We start from the raw sequence: 24,889 nt of genomic DNA on the forward strand, positions 1-24,889 counted from the left end.
GGTAAATAGAACTTTTAATAGGAAGGATAACTGCCACGTAGCACTTAACTGGATGGAATTTGACTTTTGAATAAAACTGAGTACTTTAGAAAATTTGTAAAAAACGGGGGTACTTTTGAAGCGTACATTTCAAAACAGGGGTACTTTATAAAATATCCCAAATTGAAATTCGAAAATTGAAAAGGGAACAGTGACAGTAGTGTAAATATCCAACAGCGTGAAAATTTCTTCTGCCACTGCATTTTTTGCACTTATATTATATACGCCTCATTCGGTCGCCTTTGTTATTTCGTCCTTGGGGTTTGCAAAGAAACCCTAATTATTCCATCACTGTCTTTCTCTAGAGTATTAGTCTGCTTACTGCTCTCATTCATCTGATCATGGTAAGTAATTTCTCTGTTCGTGTTTGGTGTATTACATTTCATCTCTTCACAGCGATAAACCCTAATTTTCCATTATCCTTCGTTATTGCAGGCCGATTCACCTCGTAGAAGGTATATTCTTATCTCGCTGTACTTTCATTAATCCTTTTACGATTTTAGTGTTCGTACCCTAAATTTGAACTGTATTCTTGATTTAAACTGGGTTTAATGAAATTTTCTAAAATTGGACTACATATATCTGATTTTCTTTAAGATTTAGAATTTTGGGTATTCTGAAGTAGCCACTGGAGAATTTAGGGCATATTTCCATTGTCAGTTAAAGTAAATCAGTTTGTTTAATAAAATTAGGGTTTATTTTGACTTTTGAGTAACTGTTACTATACTGCTGCTGAAAATTTTAGACAGTTGAAAAGGCCTGTAGACTGTATTAGCTTCATGAATTTGTGTGTTTAAACATTGTTGTTGCGTTGTTGGAACGTGGGGATGGGAATTAGTAGATTACTCCCTGATTGTATAGAAAATGTCTTGATGAACAGTATCTCTTAATTGATATTCAAGAATAAATTATCTAAGTAGATTAGAAATGATATCAAGAAGGCTTATCAACAAAACTTTATTGTGCTTCAGAAGGGGTTTCGGGAATTATATTTTCCATTTGAACTCATTCTTTAGGTGTGTTACTAATGACTAGCTCATATTCATCAAGAAGTAAAAGTCAGTGTTGGAACCTCCTCCTTGCTTTAACATTGGGACTGTGGGTCTTATTGTCTGTTGGTATACTCTTGAGGCCTCATTTTCTCAATATGATTTTTCGTCCTGTGAACTGAATATATCAGGTATTCAAGATCTCCTCCCCCTCTAGAACGTCCCAGATCCAGGTCCAGATCAAGGGACCGATCTAGATCCAGGTCCAGAAGTCCTAACGGGTTTGCCTACTCTTTTAACTTATTTTTTCATTTCATCTTCTTGTTTCATTCTTGATTAGTAAACCTGCAATTTTCTAGTTGATGTTTGTCTGGATTATTACTACCTGTAAATGTTATTGATTATATTTGGAACCTTGGAAATTAGGAATGATGCCTTAAATCCTGGAAATACGCTTTACGTGACTGGCCTGTCAAGCAGGGTCACAGAAAGAGACCTTGAGGATCACTTCTCTAAGGAGGGAAAGGTTGGGTTGCTTAAAAGACATGATTGCATGTGTCTTGGTGTACATGTATTCTTCCTTTGATAATGGGCTTTACCTGTCATTGTAGGTAAGTTCATGCCGTCTCGTTATGGAGCCTCGTACACAGATTTCTCGAGGTTTTGCTTTTGTGACAATGGACAACGTTGGAGATGCTGACCATTGTATAAAACATCTCAATCAATCTGTATTAGAGGGCAGATGCATCACTGTTGAGAAGGTAATTTATTATTAAAGTTGGTCAGGAGTTGATGAAGTATGTACATTATTGTTAGTTATTAGTAAATACTTTCATCTTGACTTGGAGGTTTTTGGTTATATTCAGAAGAAATGCGTTCAGCTGTGTTGGCAATATACAAAGATGATCAGTTCACCCATCTCAACTTAAGTTACACACAGCTTGAGCAATGGCCAGCTTAACAGAATTTCATATGCATCTGATATCAACTAAGTATAGCAATTATTTCCCACATCAACCAAACCTCCGCATTCATCTTCAAATCTCTCTCAACTAATCAACGGAAATTACCAACAACTCTCTAATCGGGAATTTATGGTATCTTACAGCTGGCATTTGTTTAATGACCTTACTAGTAGTACTAATGCATGACTTGATATTTAGATTTCTATTCTGCTAAGTCATTTTTTTTCCTTTTGTTTTCGCCTGTCACCCCTATCCACGGTGTTCAGAACTGATTTCCTCGCTGTTTTGTCATGTCATATTCCTGCCGCGTGCAATTTTGCATTCACATTATGTTGCCCATGACTCCGTGACCTCTCATCCAGCTGACTAAAGATTTTGTGCAACAAATCTAGGGGATTGAGGTGTTTTATTTATTTTTCAGTCAAGGAGGAAGCGCCCTAGAACACCTACTCCTGGCAACTATCTAGGAGCTAAAAGTACCAGAGAAACTGGTGAGTTTCATTTTCAATCCATAATTATTTATTGGACTTGTTTTCTTCTCTTTCATCATTCTCTTAACTTTTGCCCCCTTCCTTTCAGGCTATAGAGGCGACCGTGGCAGGTACCGTGGTGGTGGCGGTGGTTATGGCCGTGATGAGTATCGTAGGTCTCCGAGGCGCTCACCACCTTATCGAGGAGGCCGTGACTATTCTCCCCCTCGAAGATCTCCGTATGGTGGTCGTCATTATTCCCCCCCTCCACGAAGGTCACCTTATGGCGGGGGACGGTCTAGGAGAGAAAGATCTAGGTCGTATGATGGTCCCGAAAGGGGTTATGGACGTCGCCCTGATGTCTACTCTCGGTAAGGTGATTTTGCCCCTCGGGAACGTTTTAGCTCCTGCTTGCATGAGGGTATCTTAGTAAGGTACTGTTGTTACAGTCTCAGTTAGGAAGTCTGTCTACCATAATTCTGTTTGAATTGTGGTTTCTTGTCGAAGACGTTTTATTAACTTCTTATGTAATAGTAGATTGTTATAATATGTGAACTAGTAGTACTTGTTAACTTCTGACGATATGTTTGATACTTCAATTTTGTATTATTATTATTATCTGATTTGATTAGTCTTAGTCTACTGGAAATTGGCTGATCTATTCGATTGAGTGGTGTTGAGTGAGATTTATATTGGTTCGTCTCTGATAAAGTTCAATTGAAATTGTTCAGCACTAATCTACCATTAAGATACAACCTTAGAATGGGCTATGACATACTGCATTTCATTTAGGCGACTTGAATATTCAGGCTTAATAGTATTGGGCATTTAGTCTTCCAGATTGCTACATTCACCCAAGTGCTGGGTTATCTGTATTCAGGAGTCCAGCGGCAACCTTTTCCCTGAAGGGAGCACTACTCTGTTATCACCTTTAACCCAATTTCTCCCAACCCTCTATTTTTGGGGTCATGTTGCTATCATAGACAATGTTGCTGCAGACCAGTAGGAAGGTCAATTGCTTAACCTTGGAATGGCCATGTACACTCTCCAGATGAATACCCCCCGTTGGGGGAAGGAGACTTTAGAAAACACGCTGATCTCTCTTTTGTTAGCAACAAAATTAATACCGTCAAGCAATGCGAGCTATTTTCAAATCGATATCTCACCAAGACTCGTACCGATACCAATCCCTATCATTTTGGCATCTCAAAGTTAACCGAATTTCAATCTGAGTTCCTGCTTGCGTCCACGAAAATCTGAAATCCTGCTTGCGTTGAAAAAACTCAAGCAGTCCTCTAAACCGAGACGTGCTGTCCTCTTACTTTGCCAACCAGGACTATATTTATCCGGGTTCTGGGTTGTTCCTTTGCCTCCGTCCAAACACTCTAGATTGGAGTATTAGTACCAGTCTTACCACAGAAGGGAGAAAAGATATAACCCTGTACTTCAAAATGCCACCATCGTCAACTCTGCTTAAACCCCAAACCTCGCAAATCTTCTCTTTATTTCCCAATCCATTCTCTCTCGCTAACCCTAATTCTCAAATCTCAACTCAAACCCTTACATTTCTTAGAAAACCCCACTCATTCTCTCTCTCAGTTTCCACAAATTCATACTCATCTTCTTACCCACAAAACCAAGGCTCATACTCAGTAGCTGAAGAAGAAGATGATGTAATTGGTGATTGTGTTGTATTTGAAGAAGGAATTTTTGAAGACCCATTTCTTGAGAAAAATGATTTTGATTCTGAGAAACCTAGTAGTAAAATTATATCAAAAACACCAGTCAAGGAAGAAACTTTGGTACCAGATAATTGGAGAGAAGTACAAGCTGAAATCAATATTACTAAGAAAGAAAGGAGAAAAATTATGCATTCCATTGAATTTGGTAGTAAAATTCAGAAGAAAAATAAAGGGGTCCCTGTGACTAGTACAGTAGAATTTTTGTCTTATAGAGAGTATAAGTTAGCTCAGTTGAATCCTGTTGTTCTTGATAACCCTGATTTTGATTTGAAAGAGGATGAGAGGGACGATGAAATGATTTCTTCTTCGACTGCTACATCAAGCAGTAGCAACCGAGTGGCTCCTAGGAATCCTAGATTGGCTGTTTATCAGGGTACTTTTGATGATATAACTGAGTTCTTTAATAGTGGTGATTATGTACCTGGAGCAAACAGTGACAAGAAATCAGATGGTAATTTCATTCACTTTTTTTTGTTGATTTTTTTTTCTTTGTCATGCAAATGTCTACTCCTTGTTAGATGTTGATCATATTGATAGCATAGATGCTTAATTTGCATGACAATTACAGATTATTTCTTTCATTAATGACATAAAGATTAATGCTACATTGAGATTATTTCTTTCATCGACATAGAGATTATCTCTGACTCATAATGTGTTTCGAGGAAATCCAGCAAACTGAAACTGCTTCATTTTATTGCATAATGGAGTTGGACAAGGGGTTCAACTTACTTCAATCATGCCCTATACTATAGTCCCATTTACTTGTCTATCTAGTGTGAATTTATAACTTCGTTCATAGGGAATATTTTTGTTAATGTTCGTGTGTAGCTGAGACTTTGTTACCATGTGCCTTCATGAGTAGGTCCTCGTAAGTTGTTTTCGAAGGAAGAAAAGTTTCTCTTGAATAGGCGCATACCTAATCTGGAGGACGCTGCTTCAGTAAGTTTTTCTATGTACGCTGAATGTCTTGTATATGTGTTAGTTGATCTGCTTTTCATGCTTTGCCCTCATTTTTAAATGAGATGCATTGACTAGCGAATATTCGGAGTAAATTGAACAATTACTAGGGCATGGTTTCACATAATATTTAACTTTGGTCTGTTGTCACCTGACACACTATGGCAGTGTATACACAGTAGTCAGCATTGGCTTTTGTAGTTAACTGTTCTTGCTAATCGTTTATCAATATTAGGTGGCTAGGAAAGATGATTCATGTTCTGTATAGTGAAAAATCTCTGCTACCTACCCATATAAGTAATGTACCTTATGTAATAAGCACACACGTAAAATCCTCCTGCACACACACTTGCAGATTGTAACCGACTTATACTCACTGCATTTGATGAGTAACCAAGAAATTTCCTTCTTGATTTTTCTTTTTCTACAAAGAAGTACCCTTTTCAATATTATTAGAAGGAAATTTTCCTCTTTGAGTATTTTGAAGGATCAGATCTCATGATTGAGCTCCATATTAGTCAGGAGGTTTTAGTAGAAGGGGTAGTTGTTTTTAAGTTGCAAGGGAAGCCTATGAGTCCAAACGCTGAGGAGTCTCCGTTTGAGGGATCTATTAAATTATTTATGTCTTTTAATTTTGTTTTGGTCATTAACGGGAATGCATTTCCTTGATATGAAAAATTCCACTTATCAATTTCTGACATAGACATGTATTAGGGAAAATGGCTACCATTACACACTCTAGCTGCTTCAGGAGAGTTCTTCCTTGTGGATGCCCTGATGAAGCACAGTGTTGACATCAATGCTGCAGATAAGGTATAATTTTGGGCATACGCTAATTAGATGAATCATTGAGTTAAATGTTTTTTCCTAGGAGTACGCTCATTCATCCTGAATATTCAAAATTTACTCTACCCTGTTATTTCAATTGGTTCCGGTTGCATGTATGACCCGTATTCATTATTTTCCATGCAGGATGGTCTGACTGCACTTCATAAAGCAATACTGTGTAAAAAGCAAGCCATTACCAATTATCTTTTAAGGGAATCGGCAAACCCTTTTGTTCGTGACAAAGTGAGTTAAGAAAGATAAAATAGTTTTGCAAATTCTGAATATTGGCACTCATGGAAGTGTCATTACCTTGATGTTACTTTCTGAAGTAGTTTATCACATATTAATTTGGCTGTTAATGGTGCAACATCAATATACTCATTTTTGGTTGATTTCCTATTACAACAGGATGGAGCAACCTTGATGCATTATGCTGTTCAAAGTGCCTCAACTCACACAATCAAAATTCTTCTGTTGTATAATATTGACATAAACCTCGCAGATGATGTATGATCAAAAGATTTGTGATAATGCTTTACTTTCCTGGATTTCTTCAATTATCCGACTGACCGTGACTACTCTATCTGAAATGCCCTGGTTTGTTACTTTACAGGATGGATGGACACCATTGCATATTGCTGTTCAATCCCGAAGAACGGATTTGGTGAGGCTTTTGCTTATTAAAGGAGCTGATAAGACGCTAAAGAATGGGGTAAGTACCTTAGCTTGTTCTAAATACCTTTATCATCTTATACTGTACGGCAACATCATCATCAGGATATTTCTTGGCCATACCTGCATCATGGAACAGTTATATTACATTCTTTCACGTCAGTTATTGGCCACCTACTTGAGACTACTATTCTGACATTGCCCTCTCGCACTCTTACATTTTGCTGTTTTATACTTTATGATATTGTCGATTCAAAGAGACCATGTGTATCTGCATCGAAGGTTTTGCCTCTTTTGTTGTTGAAGTTACGGTTTGCCTTAATATGGGTCAAGAAATTTCCACCTAGTGACTGGAGGCTAACTCTACCATCCTTCCACCCATTTAAAGATAAGCCAAGTGCCCTAACAAATGAACAAATAGATGTACAATAGGGCCAATATGCATTACGATTTGTGAACTATGTTCAGCATCAAATGAAAGCACTATGACTGCCTTGGCTACTTCCAACTTTACATTTTCTATAATGAATACCGAGAGAAAATAAATAAAGATTGTACTGACATGTATACGAAAAATGCATACATCCTTCTTTTCAGTTAAGATAGGCCAAGACCCCACTGAACTTGTATGATAAACTATTATATCCAGTTAAGATAGGTCAACACCCCCACTCAACCATATGATACTGGACAGATATCTCCAGTTAAGATAGGTCAAGACCCCACTGAACTTAAATGATACTTGATAGACATATCCAGCATTATGAACTGTTTAATGATGTCCAGCACTCTAATGAAAATGGCAGCCATAGTCTTAAGTGGGGATTCCCCAACATTCTGTATGATGGAAACAGATAAAAGGAAATTCTATTTGTTAAACATGTTAGTGGGTTCAGTAGTCATCCATAAGGATAAGCTTCTTTGACTGATGCAGTCCGTATTTATTTAGAACTTTTCGCCAGATGTGTTTATAATATGCATTTTGGAGCAATTAGAAGATATTTCCAATACAAGTTTATGATGACTTTCAAGTTGCATAAGATTGTTTATAATGTTGGATTGTGTTTCAGGATGGCTTAACCCCACTTGATATTTGCCTATACTCTGGTCGAGACACGAGGACTTACGAGCTTCTCAGATTATTAAAGTTGTTGCCCAAGTCCAAACAACATCAACTACTTTGACAGCTTATGTACTTACCTACCTGTCTTTCTTTGAGTTCGTTGTCATACGTAATTGAGTTTCACTTGGACTTCAACATTGTTGTATAGTATTCACCTCTACCCTCTTTCAGGTGTAGAGTTACATATGTGAAGTGTTGTTATGCAACGAGGTATATTTGGATATAGAGGCTCACTTTTAATGTTTAAACCTGCCTGAGACTTACTTCTTGGATTATCTAGAAGACGATGCATAATATTTTCTCCCGCAAATTGAGGAAATGGAATCCACCAGTGGGACAATACGTAACATATTTTTTTTTGTTCTGATCGAACAAAACATGACAGTTAACAGAGGTTGATTGGAGAGGATGGGATGCCTAAACCGAAACTAGGATAGGGACTCGAACACTTCCAAGGCTACAAGGTTCAGTGAACCTAGACAAACATACCAGAAAAAACGACCAGTTTATCAGTGTAAAAGAAGTGTAAATCTGGATTGTGATTCTCTTCTAATCTTCCATTCTCCGCTAGTTTTTATTTTTACATAGACGGTAAGTTAGTTTAATCGGCCGGCCTCTGCCAGTATCGGTTACATGTGCCTTCCACGTCAGAGCATGTATCCGCTAAGGGGCTACACGCATAAAACACATGGGCAGCGTCAACAAAAATTAGGATAACAACAAACAAAACTAAAGTTCCACGCACTTGCTGCGTATAAACAAAACAAAATTTTCTGCATAACCTGAGAAATTAGGCAGGCATGGATCGTTTTCATTTCACCCTTGGTTTTTAATTTGATTTCTTCTTCGCTCTTACTCGCATTTTAAGATTATAATAGTTTCTCCATTTCTTTTTCCCTAAACCGCTCTTTGTAAATGTTTAGAGTAGATTGTAGAGTTTGTAAGATTCCTCCGATTTTCGGGATTGTCACAGACAGATCAAATGTAGATCATCATCGTACTTCACTAGTGTTTAATTCGTCTACTTCTTCTATTAATTTTTGTACTTGTTGTTGTTCATCATCGTCGTCTTCTTCATTGTCACTTCAATTAGGTTGTTGTTCTTCTAGAAGTAGACTAATAAATAAATCTAATTGTAGTAATAATAATAAATTGAAAACTATCATTTCCTGTAAAGCTTCTTCCTCTGGTAATAACTCTAGACGTAGATCAGGTTTTGGTGATGATTATGTTCAAGCTTTTCTCTTATATTCAGGTACTTGTTTGTTTATTTCTAATCACAATTTCATAAATTATGTACCTAATTTTTACTCTTAGTTTCTAAATTTTAGAGTATTAATTGTATATTCTTGAAATTGGGTGTTTGCATTGGATAAATCATGAAGTTTTTTAACTATTAAGAGTTAGGGATATAGTTACTAAGTGCTGTATATTTGGTATTAAGTTTGTACATTTATGAATTTTTGGGGGTTAATTGCTTCAAAAACATAAATAAATCTGGGGGTTAACAATTTTGGAATTGCAGAAACTATCAGACACTACCAATTACGGAAACAAGGGTTTGTAGAAGAGACAAAGTTATCTCCGTTTTCAACTCAAGCACAGTACTTTACACCTAATACTACCACAGGACATGGGTTTCTTCGACGTTTTCAGAATCCTACAGTTTTTCTTAAGATTGCTTGCGATGGAGATTTGTTACTCCCGATTGCTGTCGGTATGTCATATAACTAGAACCTTTACCACAATCATAATAATTTGTTTTTAGCATTATAAACTCTATGCCAGTGCAAAACTTGCCGATGCCTGTCCTAATTTTGAAGTGTGAGTTCACTGACTTCGCACGTCCTGCCTGTTTAGTCCAAAACCCAAATTGCCTTGCAGTGATTGCGTTCCTATTTTCATTAATGGACAACTTATTTACATGTAACTTTATCTGCTTGTTAGTGCAGGGGATTCTGCAATTCAGAATCTTATAGATGTCTCAAGAGAGGATGAGAATGCGGTAAGTTTTTAGTTTCATTCAGCTTACACCGATTATTCTTACTAACAAACTTAATGCGAAATGTTGGGAATTTGCAGGATCTTCCAAGCCAATTCCAGTTGATTAAAAATCTTGGGTTAAAACTTGGATACGAGGTAAGGAGATAATTTCTTAAACTGTAGGCATAATCTGGTTCGTCTTTCTCATCATAGTTCTGCGCTTGTACTGCTAAAATTAGTGATAATGTTCTATTGTAGTATACCCCACTGAAGAGTGGTTATGGAGTTAAGTGAGAATTCCGTGTATGGCTACTACTGTACTTTTCCCCTGCGGAAACATTTGGCCCAAAACATTACATAGTGTCTATAGGATATCCCAACGTATCATAGAAGTACTTGACAAATGAAAAAGGTCCCAGAGTCCCACTGAGTAAAAAAATTGATGGCAAGTTGTCGTGTGAACAATTTCTTTTTTGTGTTAGTATTCAGTCTCACCTTTTACCTCGATAGTTTATGGATCTTATTGAAGTTGTGCGACAAGAAAAACACTTGCCACAGAAATCTACCTTAACTTTGTTCTGATACGGTTAATGGAGGACGAGCGAATCATGCAGTAATGCTGACATAGTACTCAAATCTTTTTGAGGCCCAATACAACAATGTTGTTTTTATCTTCTTTCTTTTGTCCTTAGAACTTTTATTATTCAAACTTAGTTATCCAACTACTTTAAAGGTTAACTTTTGCACCACTAGTTCAATACTTTTTTATATTTTTCTTAATTTTCAGATATTAATGGTACGGATTACAGAGAGAGTTGTTAATACGTACTATGCCAAAATATTTTTCAGAAAGGTATGACTCTGAAGTGCCCGCTGTATTCTTAGGAAATAGTAGTCAAATCCCTTTTGATAACCATATTAAGGGTTCTATAATCTGCAGCCAGGGGAAAAAATTGTTCTAAGTGTGGATGCACGGCCATCAGATGCCATAAATGTTGCAAAGAGATGCAAGGTAATGTGATTCATACTAAGAGATCTCATTTGGTCTTGCAATTACAAATTTTAGCTTTCCCAAATAGACTTGCATACCATGGATACTTCAGAAATCAATGTATTATTTGTAGGATTGGTCTTAGGCATTGAATTGATAAAGTGTATCAGAACTTGTAAATTTCAATAGCTGAGGTTTTTTTAAAAAAAAAACTTTAGCCTAAATAGTTGGAATCAGTCTATCTGGACGATGTATCTTATCCCTCATATGTCTGTTTAAGATTCATTCATCAACAGTGGACAAAATGCACCTAATGCCTGCTCAATTACTGTATAAAAATTTTATGGATTTGTGTTTCTTGAAGGTAGGTGTATGAGCTCTGTGCATTTTGGTTTCTTAGAGATAGTTACTGACATGTTTAGTATTTACTCACAGGTTCCAATTTTCATAAACAAGCAAATTGTCTTGACAGATGCTACTAAAATTGTTTACGGTGCTAGGAGACGAAGTTACTCGAAAACAGCTTATGACGTATATTTGGACAGGTATTGATCGTATCCTGATGCAAACTTCTTACAGCTGTTCTGACTCCTAAAATGGAGTGACCATGGACATTGTTTATTTTCTGGTTTTTACCTCATTTAGACTTATTTCTTTCATGCCTCTGTGGTAATTTCTCGGTCCCTCCTCTATGCATCAAGCTATCAAGTTACATTTCTTTTAGGTATTTGTATATGTACCCTATTGTCTCCTATGTTTATAATTCACTTTCTAAAAAGTGGAGTGGAACATGAAAGTTGGATCCCTTATTGTCTTCCACTGCTTCTATCATTTATCTATAGTAAATTTGGTATTTTATATCTTAGCTAGGAGTTTATCTTGTGTAGTGCTGCAGAAGGGCCAGATTTACTCTCTGAGGAGCTTGATCTTCTTAAGAATATGAATTTAGCTGTCAAGGAGGAAAGATATAAAGACGCGGGTACTTATATTATACATTCGATCTTTTTTACTCCTTTTGTTTAAGTTTCATTAGTGTAATATTTGTCCTATTCTTCGGATCGTTTCCATTTGACGTCCTATTTCTTTATGCCAACTTGTTCAAAAAATTATGTTTAGACTGAAATGTGATGTTTACTGGTTATGCAGCACTAATGAAATTCAAGCTCACAAAGCTCCGCTCATCCGGACTTTGAATTAAGCTATATTGAAGGTGCACACTCTTGCCTTACTTTCCTTCTTTCTTGGCAGGGAAGGTATAGTTGAAGAAGTATTAGGGGTAGAGAAAACTGCAAAAGGAAGATGGTGTCTAGAGTAAATATAAAATCATATATGAACTGGCTAGAGTCGCTAGACTAATGTAATCAGCTATCTAATTTGTGATAAAGAGTGTCATCAACAAATCTACTTTTACATATTGCAACCTCACATGTACATATTAACTTATGTGATAAAGACCGAATTTTGTTATGTGGCACAGCTCTGATGAAATTATCAAATATTTATCATTTGTCTTACCTCAGGTGAACATCTGCTTGCCTTTCTGTTATAAATCTGGTTTGGAATATCTGATCTTGCCGTCTAACTTCAAAGAATTTTGTAGTTTATGCTTTCGAAAATAGAGCTAGTCATCCATCCACAATTTCTGGAAATTTAGTTGTTGCACAATCCAATGATCGATTTGTAACTTGGTAACCAAGGTTGGGTTGATGCTGGCACATTCAAGCTCAGCATCTTTTTTATTAGTAACTTTGCTAAAACAATACGTTTTGCCAGTCTTCATTTGGGACAGTGTGCTAAATTTGATGATAAAAATCTGAAGCTTCCAATTGGGCCCAATACCTAAATTAATAATCAGCGTAATATCGTTATCGAAATGAAGAATCCAAAGTTATTTATTTCTTGATCACATTTATATAATATCAGATTTCATCTCTAATTCTAATTTTTGGTAGTCCAATGAGAATTTCCCGAATTATTTTGTTGTGTTCAAAGCATGTACATTTACACATATAATATGAAAAATACTTTCTCATATTATGACAAAATAATTGGAAAATAATTTGAATTGAAAATAAAATCTCTAGATATATTTGTTGATATAGGAAAATGATATTACAAACTTATTTTTAAAATTTAAATTTGATTTGTTTCGATATATTAACAACTTATTAATTTATCGATAAATTGATACTTCGCTAAATTGATAGAATTTAACAGTTCCAAAACTATTAATTTATCGAAGTTTTTCTGCCCGTATGTTTTATTAGTGTTATGGAGGATTTTGAGTGGGCATTTATTACGGATTTTATTCTCATTAAACTGCATTGATTTTTTTTAAGTTATAAAAGACCATTTTTTGGAGAAGGTAAGACATAGCGTTTTCCATCTATTGAGTTTCGAGCACATGTTAAAAACAGTAGTAGTTGGTTCGATTTCTCATAGTGCAGAGAAATCAAACAAGAGAGTTATTTGTTGTTTTATCCCATAGGGTTTTCGATAAGAGTTGACTACTAGCACAATCAAGAAGCAGAGTCGGAAACACCTTAAAGGGAGCGACTTAGACCGCGACTCAGCTGTTTGAGATTTGTTCCTTTTGTGATTTTATTTTTGTACATTGTTTCCAACAACTTCAAGGTGTTTATTTCTGCTATGGAGAATTAAAGGAAGCGTGTTGATGATATCAACAAACCTTTCAAATTTGAAGGGCTACATTTCAGAAGATGGAAACAAAAGATGTTCTTTTATCTCAAACTTATGAAGTTGCATTTGATTGTGTCGTTTGTTCATCCTGGAACCCGTGAAACCTGCCACTGATAAGATAAGTACCTCCGCTGCTAATGATGTTGATGCTGCTAATCCACTCCCTACGGGTGCTGCCGAAGAAACTGTTACCCAAACTCCTGAGGAGAAAGAGAATCTATTGAAAAATGTATTGACGGTGATTTTGACTGCAAAATTATATCCTTGCTGCTTTATCTGGTGATTTGTATGAATATTATTCTACCTTTTAAACTGTTAAAGATGTATGGGATGTTTTATATAAAAAGTATGATACTGAGGAAGCTGGTCCAAAGAAGTATGTTGTAAGCCGGAATATGAAATACCAAATTGTTGTAATTTGTCATGACAGTTTGGTATTTCATATACTGGGTTACAACATACATCTTTGATCCAACTTCCTCAATATTATACTTTTTATGTAAAGCATCTGATATATCTTTATCAGTTTCAAAGGTAGAATAATATTCATACATCATCAGATAAAGCATTAAGGATATCATTTTTGCAGTCAAAATCATCATCGACCCATTTGTCGATAACTTTTTGTTTCTCCTGAGGAGTTTGGAAAATAGTTTCTTCGGCAGCACCGGTAGGGGGTAGATCAGCAACATCAACATCATTAGCAATAAAGGTATTTGTCTTATCAGCGAGTACTTGTCTTATCAGCGACAGGTTTCACCGTTCTAGTAAGAATAGACGACACAATCAAATGCAGCTTCATAAGTTTGAGATAAAAAAAATCTTTTGTTTTCATCTTCTGAAATGCAGCCCTTCAAACTTGAAATGTTTGTTGGTATCATCAACACACTTCCTTATATTCTTCATAGCATAAATAAACACCTTAAAATTGTTGGAAACAATGCTCAGAAATAAAATCACACGGGAACAAATCTCAAACAGCTGAGTCGCGGACTATCTCGCCCCCTTTAAGGTGTTTCGCTGCTCTGCTTCTTGATTGTGCTTTCAACTCTTGTCGAAAATCCTATGAGATAAAACAACTGATAACTCTCTTGTTCAATTTCTCTACACTATGAGAAATCAAACGCAAAAAAACTACTCTTTCTAACACTTGCTCGGAACTCGATAGATGAAACATTCTATATCTTCATCTTCTCCAGAAACTGGTCTTTTATAACTTAAAGAAATCAATGCAGTTTAATGAGAATAAAATTTGTAATAAATGCCTGCCGAAATCCTCCATAGCAGTAATAAAACATACATAATATAATTATGAAAATTAATGAAATTAATTGTAGAATATTAAGTTTTCAAAACCGTTTTGAAAACCAGGAGTCGAATGAGCAAAAAGTTAGTTTTTAAATCACCAACCTTCCAAGACCCTCAAGTTCCCGCTATCCCGAACTTTTATTAAATAATATATATATGTATATACATATACGTAGTCAAATGTATGGGGTGAGACTTGAACCCAAGTCTATAGTGTGGGATCCCAAAATAATACCACCACACAAACTATGTTTTATCGACAACGGTCCTAGTAGGGGTTCTTGGTAAGGGATCGATCCTATTATAAATCCTTGGGATCGGTTCTAGTAAAGATCCTCCTAGAAAAGATCCTTTGACTCATTTTCAACTACGAACAAGTTTTACAAGTATTCTTCCTTAAACCAAAACCATGTAATTAAACATAATCTTCCATGTATGGATCAACCCGAAAGTTCAACACACAAACTAAAATAAGCGAATTACTAAATAGTGTTATTTCGAATCTACGAAGTCCAAATAGATAAACTATTATTCGGAATCCAACATACCAAAGTTGTGTAAAACAACTAGTATATGCTTTCTAGATACTTTAATCATAGAAAGATCAAATCACCAATAATTAGAGACAAGTACTTCGTATATTATGTTGTCAATATAAACAGACTTGAAAGAAAATAATATATAAATGGAACAAGTCAAGCCTCTGTTACTAACCTCGAGCATAAGGGTGATGTGTTTGTTGATGCTGATACGTCTCTAGGTTCTTCAGAGTAACACGAGCGAGCCTCAACATTTATATTGTTCCTAGTCTAACCTAACGAAGTTGACTCTAATAATCAAATCAAGTTTCTTAGAGGTCTGGTGTTCAAATATCTTTAGCTAGCTCTTCTAATTTGTTTTTTTTTCCTTAATGGTGGTACTGTCTTTTTAATCTGATGTTCTTCTTGAGTAAAAAAATAAACAGATAATCAAATCAAGGAACCTTGAGTTTTGAAACTAAAATACTTGACATACCAATGCTTGGTGGGTTCAACCTAGCAATGCTCTAACATATATTGTATATAAAGTTTCTCTATTTCCCTTCCACAATCAGTATGTATAGACCAAAGGTACGTGTACCTGATCGTGGAGAAGAGTTCTTGGACGATCTCAAAAACTAATATCTATGATCAATCTAGTATGTACCAAATCATACAAGATCTGAATTACAACAAGTACAAAACTTATAATTTATATCCCAATATACGAATTCAACAAGCATTAGTCTTGTAAGATCTCAATCAATAATGTATTAACGAACTAGATTGATTACTACTTACTTGTGATATTCTTATAATAAAGATAAAATGGTATAATGGGGAAAAGGAAATAACACAAGACATCAGAATTTTGTTAACGAGGAAAACTGCACAGGCAGAAAACCCTCAGGACCTAGTCCAGTTTTGAACAACATATTGTATTAAATCACTATAGACACTAGCTTACTATCAGATTTCAGACTGGAATGTCGTTGAGACCGAATTAACCCTCCAAGAAATTCAGTTGCAGTCGTTCTCTTGTACATCGCTAAACCCATGTGGTTTCGACGCACTTGATACCCTTAGTTGGCGTCCGTTACAACCTAAGAGTTGTTTCATCCTCAGTGAAGACTTTTGATACTTATATACCTCTAACATAAACCTATTGATTTTTTCTTCATATATGTTTCAATAAAGGTTTGGAAATATGTTTGCAGTAGAACAAGTCTAGAAAACCTCACGGGTCATGAACACTTAAACTCTTATCGAAGAAAAGCCTTGTTACAGGTTAAACTTACAAGTTTTGGTATATCAAGCATGTTGTCGTATTTAGTTTATCAAAATTATATCTTGATTTATAGACTACTAATTTCATTCTCGAATGGAATAGAGCATGGTAGTTGAGTATCAGAATTTTCCAATCGATTTTGAAACTTGGAGACTGAAGAACGACAACATAAACAAAAAATTCATCAAAAAGGTATGTGAAGAATGACTATCCTATTTACTCATATTATCTACCATTGTATCTACTGAGACATATGGTACAATTCTAGTATTACGGTGAACAATTATAAAGAATAAATTCAAGCAATAGAGAACTTGTTACACAATAGATTGAGAATAATTTATTGTTTGAAATATCTTATTTGTATAATAAAATCATAAGGAGATGTCAAGTTAGTTTTTATGTGTTAGATAATTTCTTGGTTGAACTCACCAAGCATTGGTGGTTTGGTTATCAATTCCAAAACTTGAAGCTGTTTGAACTTTGTCAGGTTAGAATACGAACATAAGAATATTGAGACTCACTCTTTTAACTCATGATGAACCTGAAGATGTATCGGCATCAACGAAGTACATTAGAATTGACTTGTTCCATTTATATGTTTTTTTTTATTTCAAGTAATTTTCCATTAAAAACACGACATATGAAGTACAGTTTGTTTACTTTTCTCTAGTATCAGTGACTTGGTCATTATACTATGATCAAAATATATCAAGGAAAGATTTACAAGTCGTTTTGTACAACTTGAGTATATGAAGTTATGAAGTATAGTTTATTTATAAGCTTCATAGGTCAATATTACAATAATCGGTAACTTATTACTATTTAGTGAGTTGAACTCCCAAAATGAATTAAACCCTTGGTATTGCATACGAAGGAATATCATATACGTAAACTAAGGAATTAGACATGGAAAACTACGTTTTATAATGAAAGAGAATTCAAGACCGATCCCAATGTAGGAAAAATCCCTGGTAAGGACCGATCCTTTGTGCAAAAGACAGATCTTAGGTTCAGGACCGATCCCTAACAGATCATGATTGAATTTTAATCTGATTTTACATTTCCGTTATGTTTGGTGATCTTAGGGTTTGGATAAACATCGAGATGTATACGGATTAAACTTGGAATGTTCACATAATATCGACATAGTGATTCACACATGTATTAAACTCTTCTTACTTAATGTCCAGGTATTTTCCTTGGTACTCAAGGCGAGATCCTAGAAAACCGAATTTCAAATATATTTCAGATATTCGAAAATATATACTTACCATATCCCAGAGTTTTGCGATATCTACTTATTAAATTAATAAAGTATATGGAACTTTGCTAGCTAATATTAATTGTCAACTAATAGTGATGTCGGTTTATGAGTTGAAATAGAGTTGGTATTTTATAATTTCGAAAATAATATTCTTTGAATGTCTTTTTGGGAATTTCGAAATGAAAATACCTTGTCTTTCAAACAAGCCTTGGTCATAACACAAAAAATAATGGATCTTGTATTCTTGCAAACTCATTCCTTGACATACTCCTTAACCGTTTATGTGGGAAGCCAACTCGTTGATAGAGAAAAATAATATAATTAAGTGAAATTTCTCACGTTGCATTCATTTAAAGTCTTATTGCGGATCAATAAGATTTTAGTATGTATGTTGGTGGTAAATCTTATCTTATTGTTATTTTAGTTTTCTAATTATTGATTTGATTGACTATCAGTATAGTTATCCTTGATAGATCAAACTTGTTTATTCCATGGTCCTTCTTTTATGATATAAACGCACTCAATTTTGTTTGACGATTGATTCATATCTAGTGATTCAAGATCTGAATAAAGAGATTTTGATCAATCAACGTTAACAAACTCCGGTTTGTGTGTGTTGATCATTAATAGGAATCAAGTTGTTTATGCAGGTACTTTGAAGATTGAAGATCTGCTAACTTTACGTTGTCCAGAATTGAATACTCTCAAGATTAAGCCGTTATACAAAATCAAACCAACTTCGTATAGTTGAGACCAAGCAACTAAACCTATAGTTCACCTAGTTCCGTACGTATTCCCACGCCTCCGACCTGTAATAAGTCACGTACTTGGAACAATTCATGTGGTTTATATTCCAAACAGTAAAGGAACATATATCAACTCTTTTCAACCAAGTGATATGAGTTCGACAAAGGCTCTTCTGTTTATCTCAATAAACTCCTTCGTCAGGTTCTTAGATCTATCTTATTATCAACTACCGAAGTAATTGTTAATATTTCGCAATAAATACTTTTAATCACAAAGAATTGTATTGATGCCGATCTACACAACTAATCAATCTAATCTACCACAAGGATAAACCGATTATAGTTGGATCCTCTTTTACCGAAACAAGTATTGTGCACACCAAAGATTATGAATCCCAAATCAGAAATCTTCAAAGTATTCTTTGTCTTCAAATATTCTTAGATATTTAATAAACACCTGCACATAATCAACTTGAATCTCTTGTGATCAATCACGCACAGAACGAAGTCTGTTAACAATGGATTATCACAAGACGTTTTTAGATCTACAAACAGTCTAAAGATCCCCGTCGAAACTTCGATCTAGTTTGAGTAAATCTTATATCAGAAGAGAAGATTCTCAAGCATAAACAAATTAGGTGCAATCAAAGTTCAACCACCTTTAGTCAATCAAATCAATCGAAAACAAAAGATAAACCGCAATTATCTAGTTTCCCACCAACAATACTAATAGATCTTCTCAATCCCAAAGAAGACTTTAAAATGAGCGGTCGTAAGAGATTTCGCGTAATTAGGCTACTCTCCTCTCCGAATAGGCGGCTTCACCAGTAGCAGCACAACTGAGATAGTTCTTGTTGTACGAGGATTAGTTTGCTCGAAATGCAAACTTTAATATTTATAGACCAAGGAAGTTTGGACACCAAGGAATTTCCAAAACCGAAAATATTCTCAAGATATGCAATATATTCCAGATTCGGTTTCCATAATTCCTGGAAATGATTTGTCCAAAATAATGACCGAAAATCTCTTGGAAAATCTCCAAATAGTAAATGCACATTACTAATTTTAATTTTCCTAAAATAAAATTAAAAACCTTAAATAAAAGATTCTCAATTTATTTTATTCGATCTGGGATTTTCTTCCTTTCGCTATTAAGGAATAACTTTGAACAATTAAAGATAAGCGTTACTGCACATGTTCAAAATATGTCGACATCCTTACTTTGTAAGTCCTCTTTCATACTTGCAATCTTGAAACCGATTTGCCACACTTCCAAACAAGTTTAGAATTGGTTCATCTGACTTTCAAGAACTATGTGATTGATCAAGAACACTCAATCACAAATCATAGGTTTCACGGTTCTACCAAAACAAGTTTCAGTTCTACCTTCATGTGAGTATTGTGCATAGTCACACTAGATTTCCAAAATTAGGTTGACTAGTTACTAGGATCGGTTCCCCACATATATATGATATCTAACTTGTACTTGCTGCACATGTCCATAGGATCGGTTCCCCTTTCTGCTAAAAACTTGTTGCACCTCATACAAGGATCGATTCCCCTTTGTGATAGGTTGCACCTCTTACTAGGATCGGTTCCCCTTTACCCAAAGTCGGTCATACCAATAACACAAAATCGATCATACCATCTCAGGTGATTACTTAAGATCAGTTTCACTAATAAAAGTCATACCAATACAAAAGTCAGGCCTTTGTGAATAGTTTTACCAAGAACATAAACAAGTCATGAGCGGTTATACTAATCACACATATTGGTAGTTCAAAAGATATGCAATGAATAACAATACTAATAATGCCTAACGATTTCTCTTTCGATTCAGAAAACAAGTTCATAAATTTACTTCCTTAAAACAAATGTAAAACATTGTTTCTTAGGATGAAATCTTCACCTTATACCCATACATAATCACAATAGCATTCAAACGATTATGTCGGTGTCTTATCTACAAAGTTTAATGGTTAAGCAATAAACCTCGTATTGTATTCCTTAATACTATGTCTAACTAGAGTATAATCATTCATGCTTCGCAGTTTTGTTTTCAATATGCACGACTTGAAAGATACATTTAGGGAATGAAACAGTTCAAGTCAAATATCACTAACCTCAAGTGAAAGGATGATGTTGTCGTTGTAGCTCCCCACTTCCTCACTTCTTCAAGTCCTCACAATACTTGTAATGTCTCATATCCTAATAATTTCAAGCTAACCTATACAAAGTTGACTCTAGTACATAATCAAGTGACTCTTAAATGAATTTTGGCTCACTAAAATATGACAACCAAACTTGACATACCAACGTTTGGTGAGTTCAACCGATGGCGCTGCGCGCTTGGATTGTTGTTATGTCGTTGGAGCCTTCCTTTTTCCTCCTTCGTCTACCACGCTCACATAGGAGGGACCAGTGTTGTATTGCTTATTGATGAGGCATCTATTTCCTCGAGTTTCGCGTGTTTCCTCGCCTCTGGTTGGCCTGGTTCTTTCCAACAATGCTGGTGCTGTTGTGGCCGACCGTTTTGCATCTTCATGAAGTTCAAAGAATGTCTGGGATTGCAGATTCTCTAGTAAGGCGTGGTATGGGAACCATGCCATTGATGCAAGAATCCACCAATTGTTGTTCGGTCACGTTTGGGTCACGACAATCCAGTGCTTGAATTATGAATCTTTTGACAAAATCATTCGGATGTTCGTTGTTTTGTTGGAACATCCTTCCTAGATCTGAGAAAGTAATTTGCTCAGACACAAAGAAGTACTTCTTATAAAAAGCTGTAACCATGTCAGGCCAGTTGGAGATGCTTCCTGGTGTATTGTTGTTGTACCATGTGTATGCTCTTCCAGTAAGTGATTTCGAAAATTCCCTCAAACGGAGAACGTGATTGTATTCGTGCCCCCCCAAGGACTCCAAGAATCGAGAAACATGTTCACGCGCATTATCGGTGTCGTCATACGGAGAGAATTAATGGGAAGAGTACCCCCTTGGAAGAGGAATTATTTGTACTTCCGAAGGATACGTGGGTTGATGCTGATGTGTGTCCATGGAATCTCTTTTGTCTCGGTTTCGGAGAAGTCGTTCCAAATATTCTCGTGTGACAAAATTGGACGGTTGATTTCTCACCGCTGGAGTTCCTGGGCGAGTCTCTTCGTCTATAAAGGCGCGTCCTGTTGAGGTGCTGGTTCCAGGGGTATTGGAGGTGTTACTCATTGGCTCTGGCTGGCGTGATTCTTGTGGTAGCCGCTCCGTTAGTGTCTTGAGAAAAACAAGTACCTCCTTCTGAGTCGAAGCCATGTCCGTTTGGGCTCTAGCGAGAAATTCCTGTCTTTCCATCAAGCCAGCAATGGTAATATGGGGTCGGCTCACCCTGTCTCCTCCAGTCTCTCGTATTGATGGTGGAGTAGCAGCGGCTCTGGTGACGGTTGGAGATGTCACGTTTGAAGAAACGTTGGGGGCAGCAGCGGCACGGTATCTGGTGATTGGAGGCGTAACACCTGAAGGAACATTTTCCGAGGCAGAGGCTTTGGCTCTGGTAACCGAAGGTGTAGCACCTGAAGGAACATTCTCCATGTTGTTGGTGTTGACAGGTGGCGTATTAACACTACTGGAAGGAACGCCAACACCGAGAATAATTTCAGCGTCAGTGTTTTCAGGGTTTGTTGCTGATCCGGACCTGAGTTCTACCATCTTGAGATCGGGGTTGAAATATAAAATCGGGAATTGAGAAATTGATATTGTGACCGAGAGATTAGTCTCCCACTGTGGTCGCCAATTGTTTGTGGGTGAAAACCGTTTCTGTTGATTTTGGTAATTTCGTGTGTGTGGATGAAAAACTTAGTCTAAACCCTAAACAATGTACTGCACGGGAGTACTTTTGATTCGAGAGATCAATCTGTACAATCCTGGACTAAACCAAGAAATGGATGTTCCAATCTTGCTTCGGTCACAAAGTAAAGGAGACAGGTTGGTCTTATGTAGGGAAGCGAAGGAAGTGTTGAGACCAGAATAGTTGATTCTGGAAATGTGGGTGTTTTGTGACTTGTATCAGAAAGTTGGACTGGCTAGATGAATGAAAAGCTATCAGATGATTTCTGTATGTGGTATTGTTCTCCTGACCAAAACTTGTTGTTTGGTGGAAACAGGTGAGACCTAATTATAAAAGTCGCAATAAAACGTACCCTAGTCTCGTAGAAGCGGAAACGTTTGAGTAATGGAAGAAAGGAGTAACGGGTAACGCCTGGAATTGATGTTTCCGTAATGAAGGATATGTTTTCACAATTACTTCTTGCCATTACTAACCGCCCCGCTTTATGACACTTTCTTATAACGGGCGTATTGCACGCCGCATGCTGTAAACCGCCAGACCAATACCCTGATGAGTATCCCCCAGTTTGTGACATGTTTTGATGTCTCGAGTGTTTTCCTCTAAAACATGTAGCACTTTGATAGTATGGGCAAGTTAACATTGAGAGGCTTTCCGTAAGTAGATAGCATGTGATGCGCTCGTCTTGGTTGGTCGCTTAAAACTTGCTACAAGCTTGCTGGCTTGGCAGCGAACTTCGACGGCTGAGATTGCATCTTATGAAACAAGGGTAGCCGTTGATCGTGGCTACCTTGCGTTGGTGCCTGACAAGTTTGGCGGCGCAGCCAAAGGATTTGGCGTTGTGGCCGAAGAATTGGCATCGTATCCAAGTTGGTGCTGTGACCAAAGAATTGGCATTGTAGCCAAATTAGGGTTTTGGCGGCATAACCAAGGATTTGGCGTTGTGGCCAAAGAATCGACATTGTAGCCAAGTTGGTGTCGTGACCAATTGGCATCGTAGCCAAATTAGGGTTTTGGCGGCACAACCAAGGTTTTGGCATTGTGGCCAAAGAATTGGCATCGTCGCCTAAAAGTTGCCACAAGTCTTTTAATTTGGTGGCGAACTTGGACGGCTGAGATTACATCTCATGAGGAAGGATAGTCGTTGCTTATGGCTAACTTCTGTCGGCGCCTGGCAACTTTGTCTAAACTAGGGTTTAGCATGACGAAACCCTAATTAGCATATATGGCATGTCGTTTGGCATGTGCGCCTGGCATGCGCGTTTGGCAAGTTAGGCATGCCACTTGGTATATTTGGCATGCCGATTGGCAAGTTTGGCATGCTGCTTGGCATGTTCGCCTGGCATGCGCGTTTGGCGAGTTTGGCATGCTGCTTGGCATGTTTGGCACGCTGATTGGCATGTGTGCCTGGCATGCGCGTTTGGCGAGTTTGGCATGCTGCCTGGCATGCCGATTGGAATGTGCGCCTGGCATGCTGCTTGGTATGGTTGGCATGCCGATTGGCATGTGCGTCTGGCATGCGCATTTGGCGAGTTTGGCATGCTGCTTGGTATGTGTGCCTGGCATGCGCGTTTGGCGAGTTTGGCATGTTGCTTGGCATGTTTGGCATGCCGATTGGCATGTGCGCCTGGCATGCGCGTTTGGCGAGTTTGGCATGCTGCTTGGCATGCCGATTGCCATGTTGGCGCGGGTTTTGGGAAGCCAATTGGCTTTGCGATCATCTGACGTGGTTTCCTCCTTTTAAAAATTGTGGCGAGTTTAGATCAACCTGATTGGTCAATGGGAAGTGGGGACGGCCAAGCATGGGTGTGGCCACACTTCCTGTGCGCTGTGGCGGATTTTAAAGCGACCTGATTGGTCGACGGAAAGTGGGGCCGGCAAGCTGGGGCGCGTCCACACTTCTAGTGCGTTGTGTCGGATTTAAAGCGACCTGATTGGTCGATGGGAAGTGGGTCCAGCAAGCTAGGTCGTGGCCACACTTCCAATGCGCTGTGATGGATTTTAAAGCGACCTGATTGGTCGATGTGAAGTGGGGACGGCAAGCTAGGGAGCGACCACACTTCCACTGCGCTGTGGTGGATTTAAAGCGGTCTGATTGGTCGATGGGAAGTGGGGCCAGCAAGCTAGGGCGTGGCGACACTTCCAGTGCGTTATGGCGGATTTAATCGCCTAGTTTGGCTAAGCATAGTTTCGACCAACGGGGTCTAGTGTACTGCGGGTGGCGCCTAATTTTTGCAAATTGGTTGGGTTTATGAGTTTTTGTGAGTTATCACAATAATTGAATGGATTTTGTATGCTGCCACAAAAATCCTTATCTACAGAATGCAGTGTGCTTTCCGTCTGAGCATTTCGTGCGATTGCCTTAACTTTGGTACTCGGAGGCTCATGCTACTCCGCTACGAGTGAACATAAATCTGTCATGCCATACCGATATTAAGGGTTCTGCCGGGGAACATAGAACAGGAAAG

The 24,889-nt window shown here is 37.2% G+C and overlaps 3 protein-coding genes across 3 annotated transcripts; all 3 read left to right on the forward strand.

Moving 5' to 3' along the window:
- The first annotated feature begins 243 nt into the window (after nt 1–243).
- LOC113346755 (serine/arginine-rich splicing factor SR45a-like) lies at nt 244–3,105 on the forward strand. The gene is made up of 7 exons (XM_026590263.1): nt 244–383; nt 475–494; nt 1,220–1,309; nt 1,455–1,554; nt 1,640–1,789; nt 2,415–2,484; nt 2,573–3,105. Exons 1-7 carry the CDS (start codon nt 381–383, stop codon nt 2,836–2,838), a joined length of 699 nt encoding a protein of 232 aa, XP_026446048.1. The 5' UTR covers nt 244–380; the 3' UTR covers nt 2,839–3,105.
- Nucleotides 3,106–3,829: 724 nt separating this feature from the next.
- Nucleotides 3,830–8,056, forward strand: LOC113346756 (ankyrin repeat domain-containing protein, chloroplastic-like). The gene is made up of 7 exons (XM_026590264.1): nt 3,830–4,656; nt 5,071–5,147; nt 5,880–5,978; nt 6,138–6,236; nt 6,402–6,500; nt 6,607–6,705; nt 7,736–8,056. The coding sequence occupies exons 1-7, from the start codon at nt 3,915–3,917 to the stop codon at nt 7,847–7,849; spliced, it is 1,329 nt and encodes a 442-aa protein (XP_026446049.1). The 5' UTR covers nt 3,830–3,914; the 3' UTR covers nt 7,850–8,056.
- A 386-nt stretch (nt 8,057–8,442) lies between these two features.
- On the forward strand, nt 8,443–12,276 carry LOC113346757 (bifunctional nuclease 2-like). Its single transcript, XM_026590265.1, has 9 exons — nt 8,443–9,043; nt 9,314–9,505; nt 9,741–9,793; nt 9,871–9,927; nt 10,559–10,624; nt 10,712–10,783; nt 11,198–11,307; nt 11,650–11,741; nt 11,909–12,276. The coding sequence occupies exons 1-9, from the start codon at nt 8,704–8,706 to the stop codon at nt 11,953–11,955; spliced, it is 1,029 nt and encodes a 342-aa protein (XP_026446050.1). The 5' UTR covers nt 8,443–8,703; the 3' UTR covers nt 11,956–12,276.
- Nucleotides 12,277–24,889: the final 12,613 nt, after the last annotated feature.

This window comes from Papaver somniferum, chromosome 2 (genome assembly GCF_003573695.1).
Source record: "Papaver somniferum cultivar HN1 chromosome 2, ASM357369v1, whole genome shotgun sequence".
Classification (NCBI taxonomy): domain Eukaryota; kingdom Viridiplantae; phylum Streptophyta; class Magnoliopsida; order Ranunculales; family Papaveraceae; genus Papaver; species Papaver somniferum.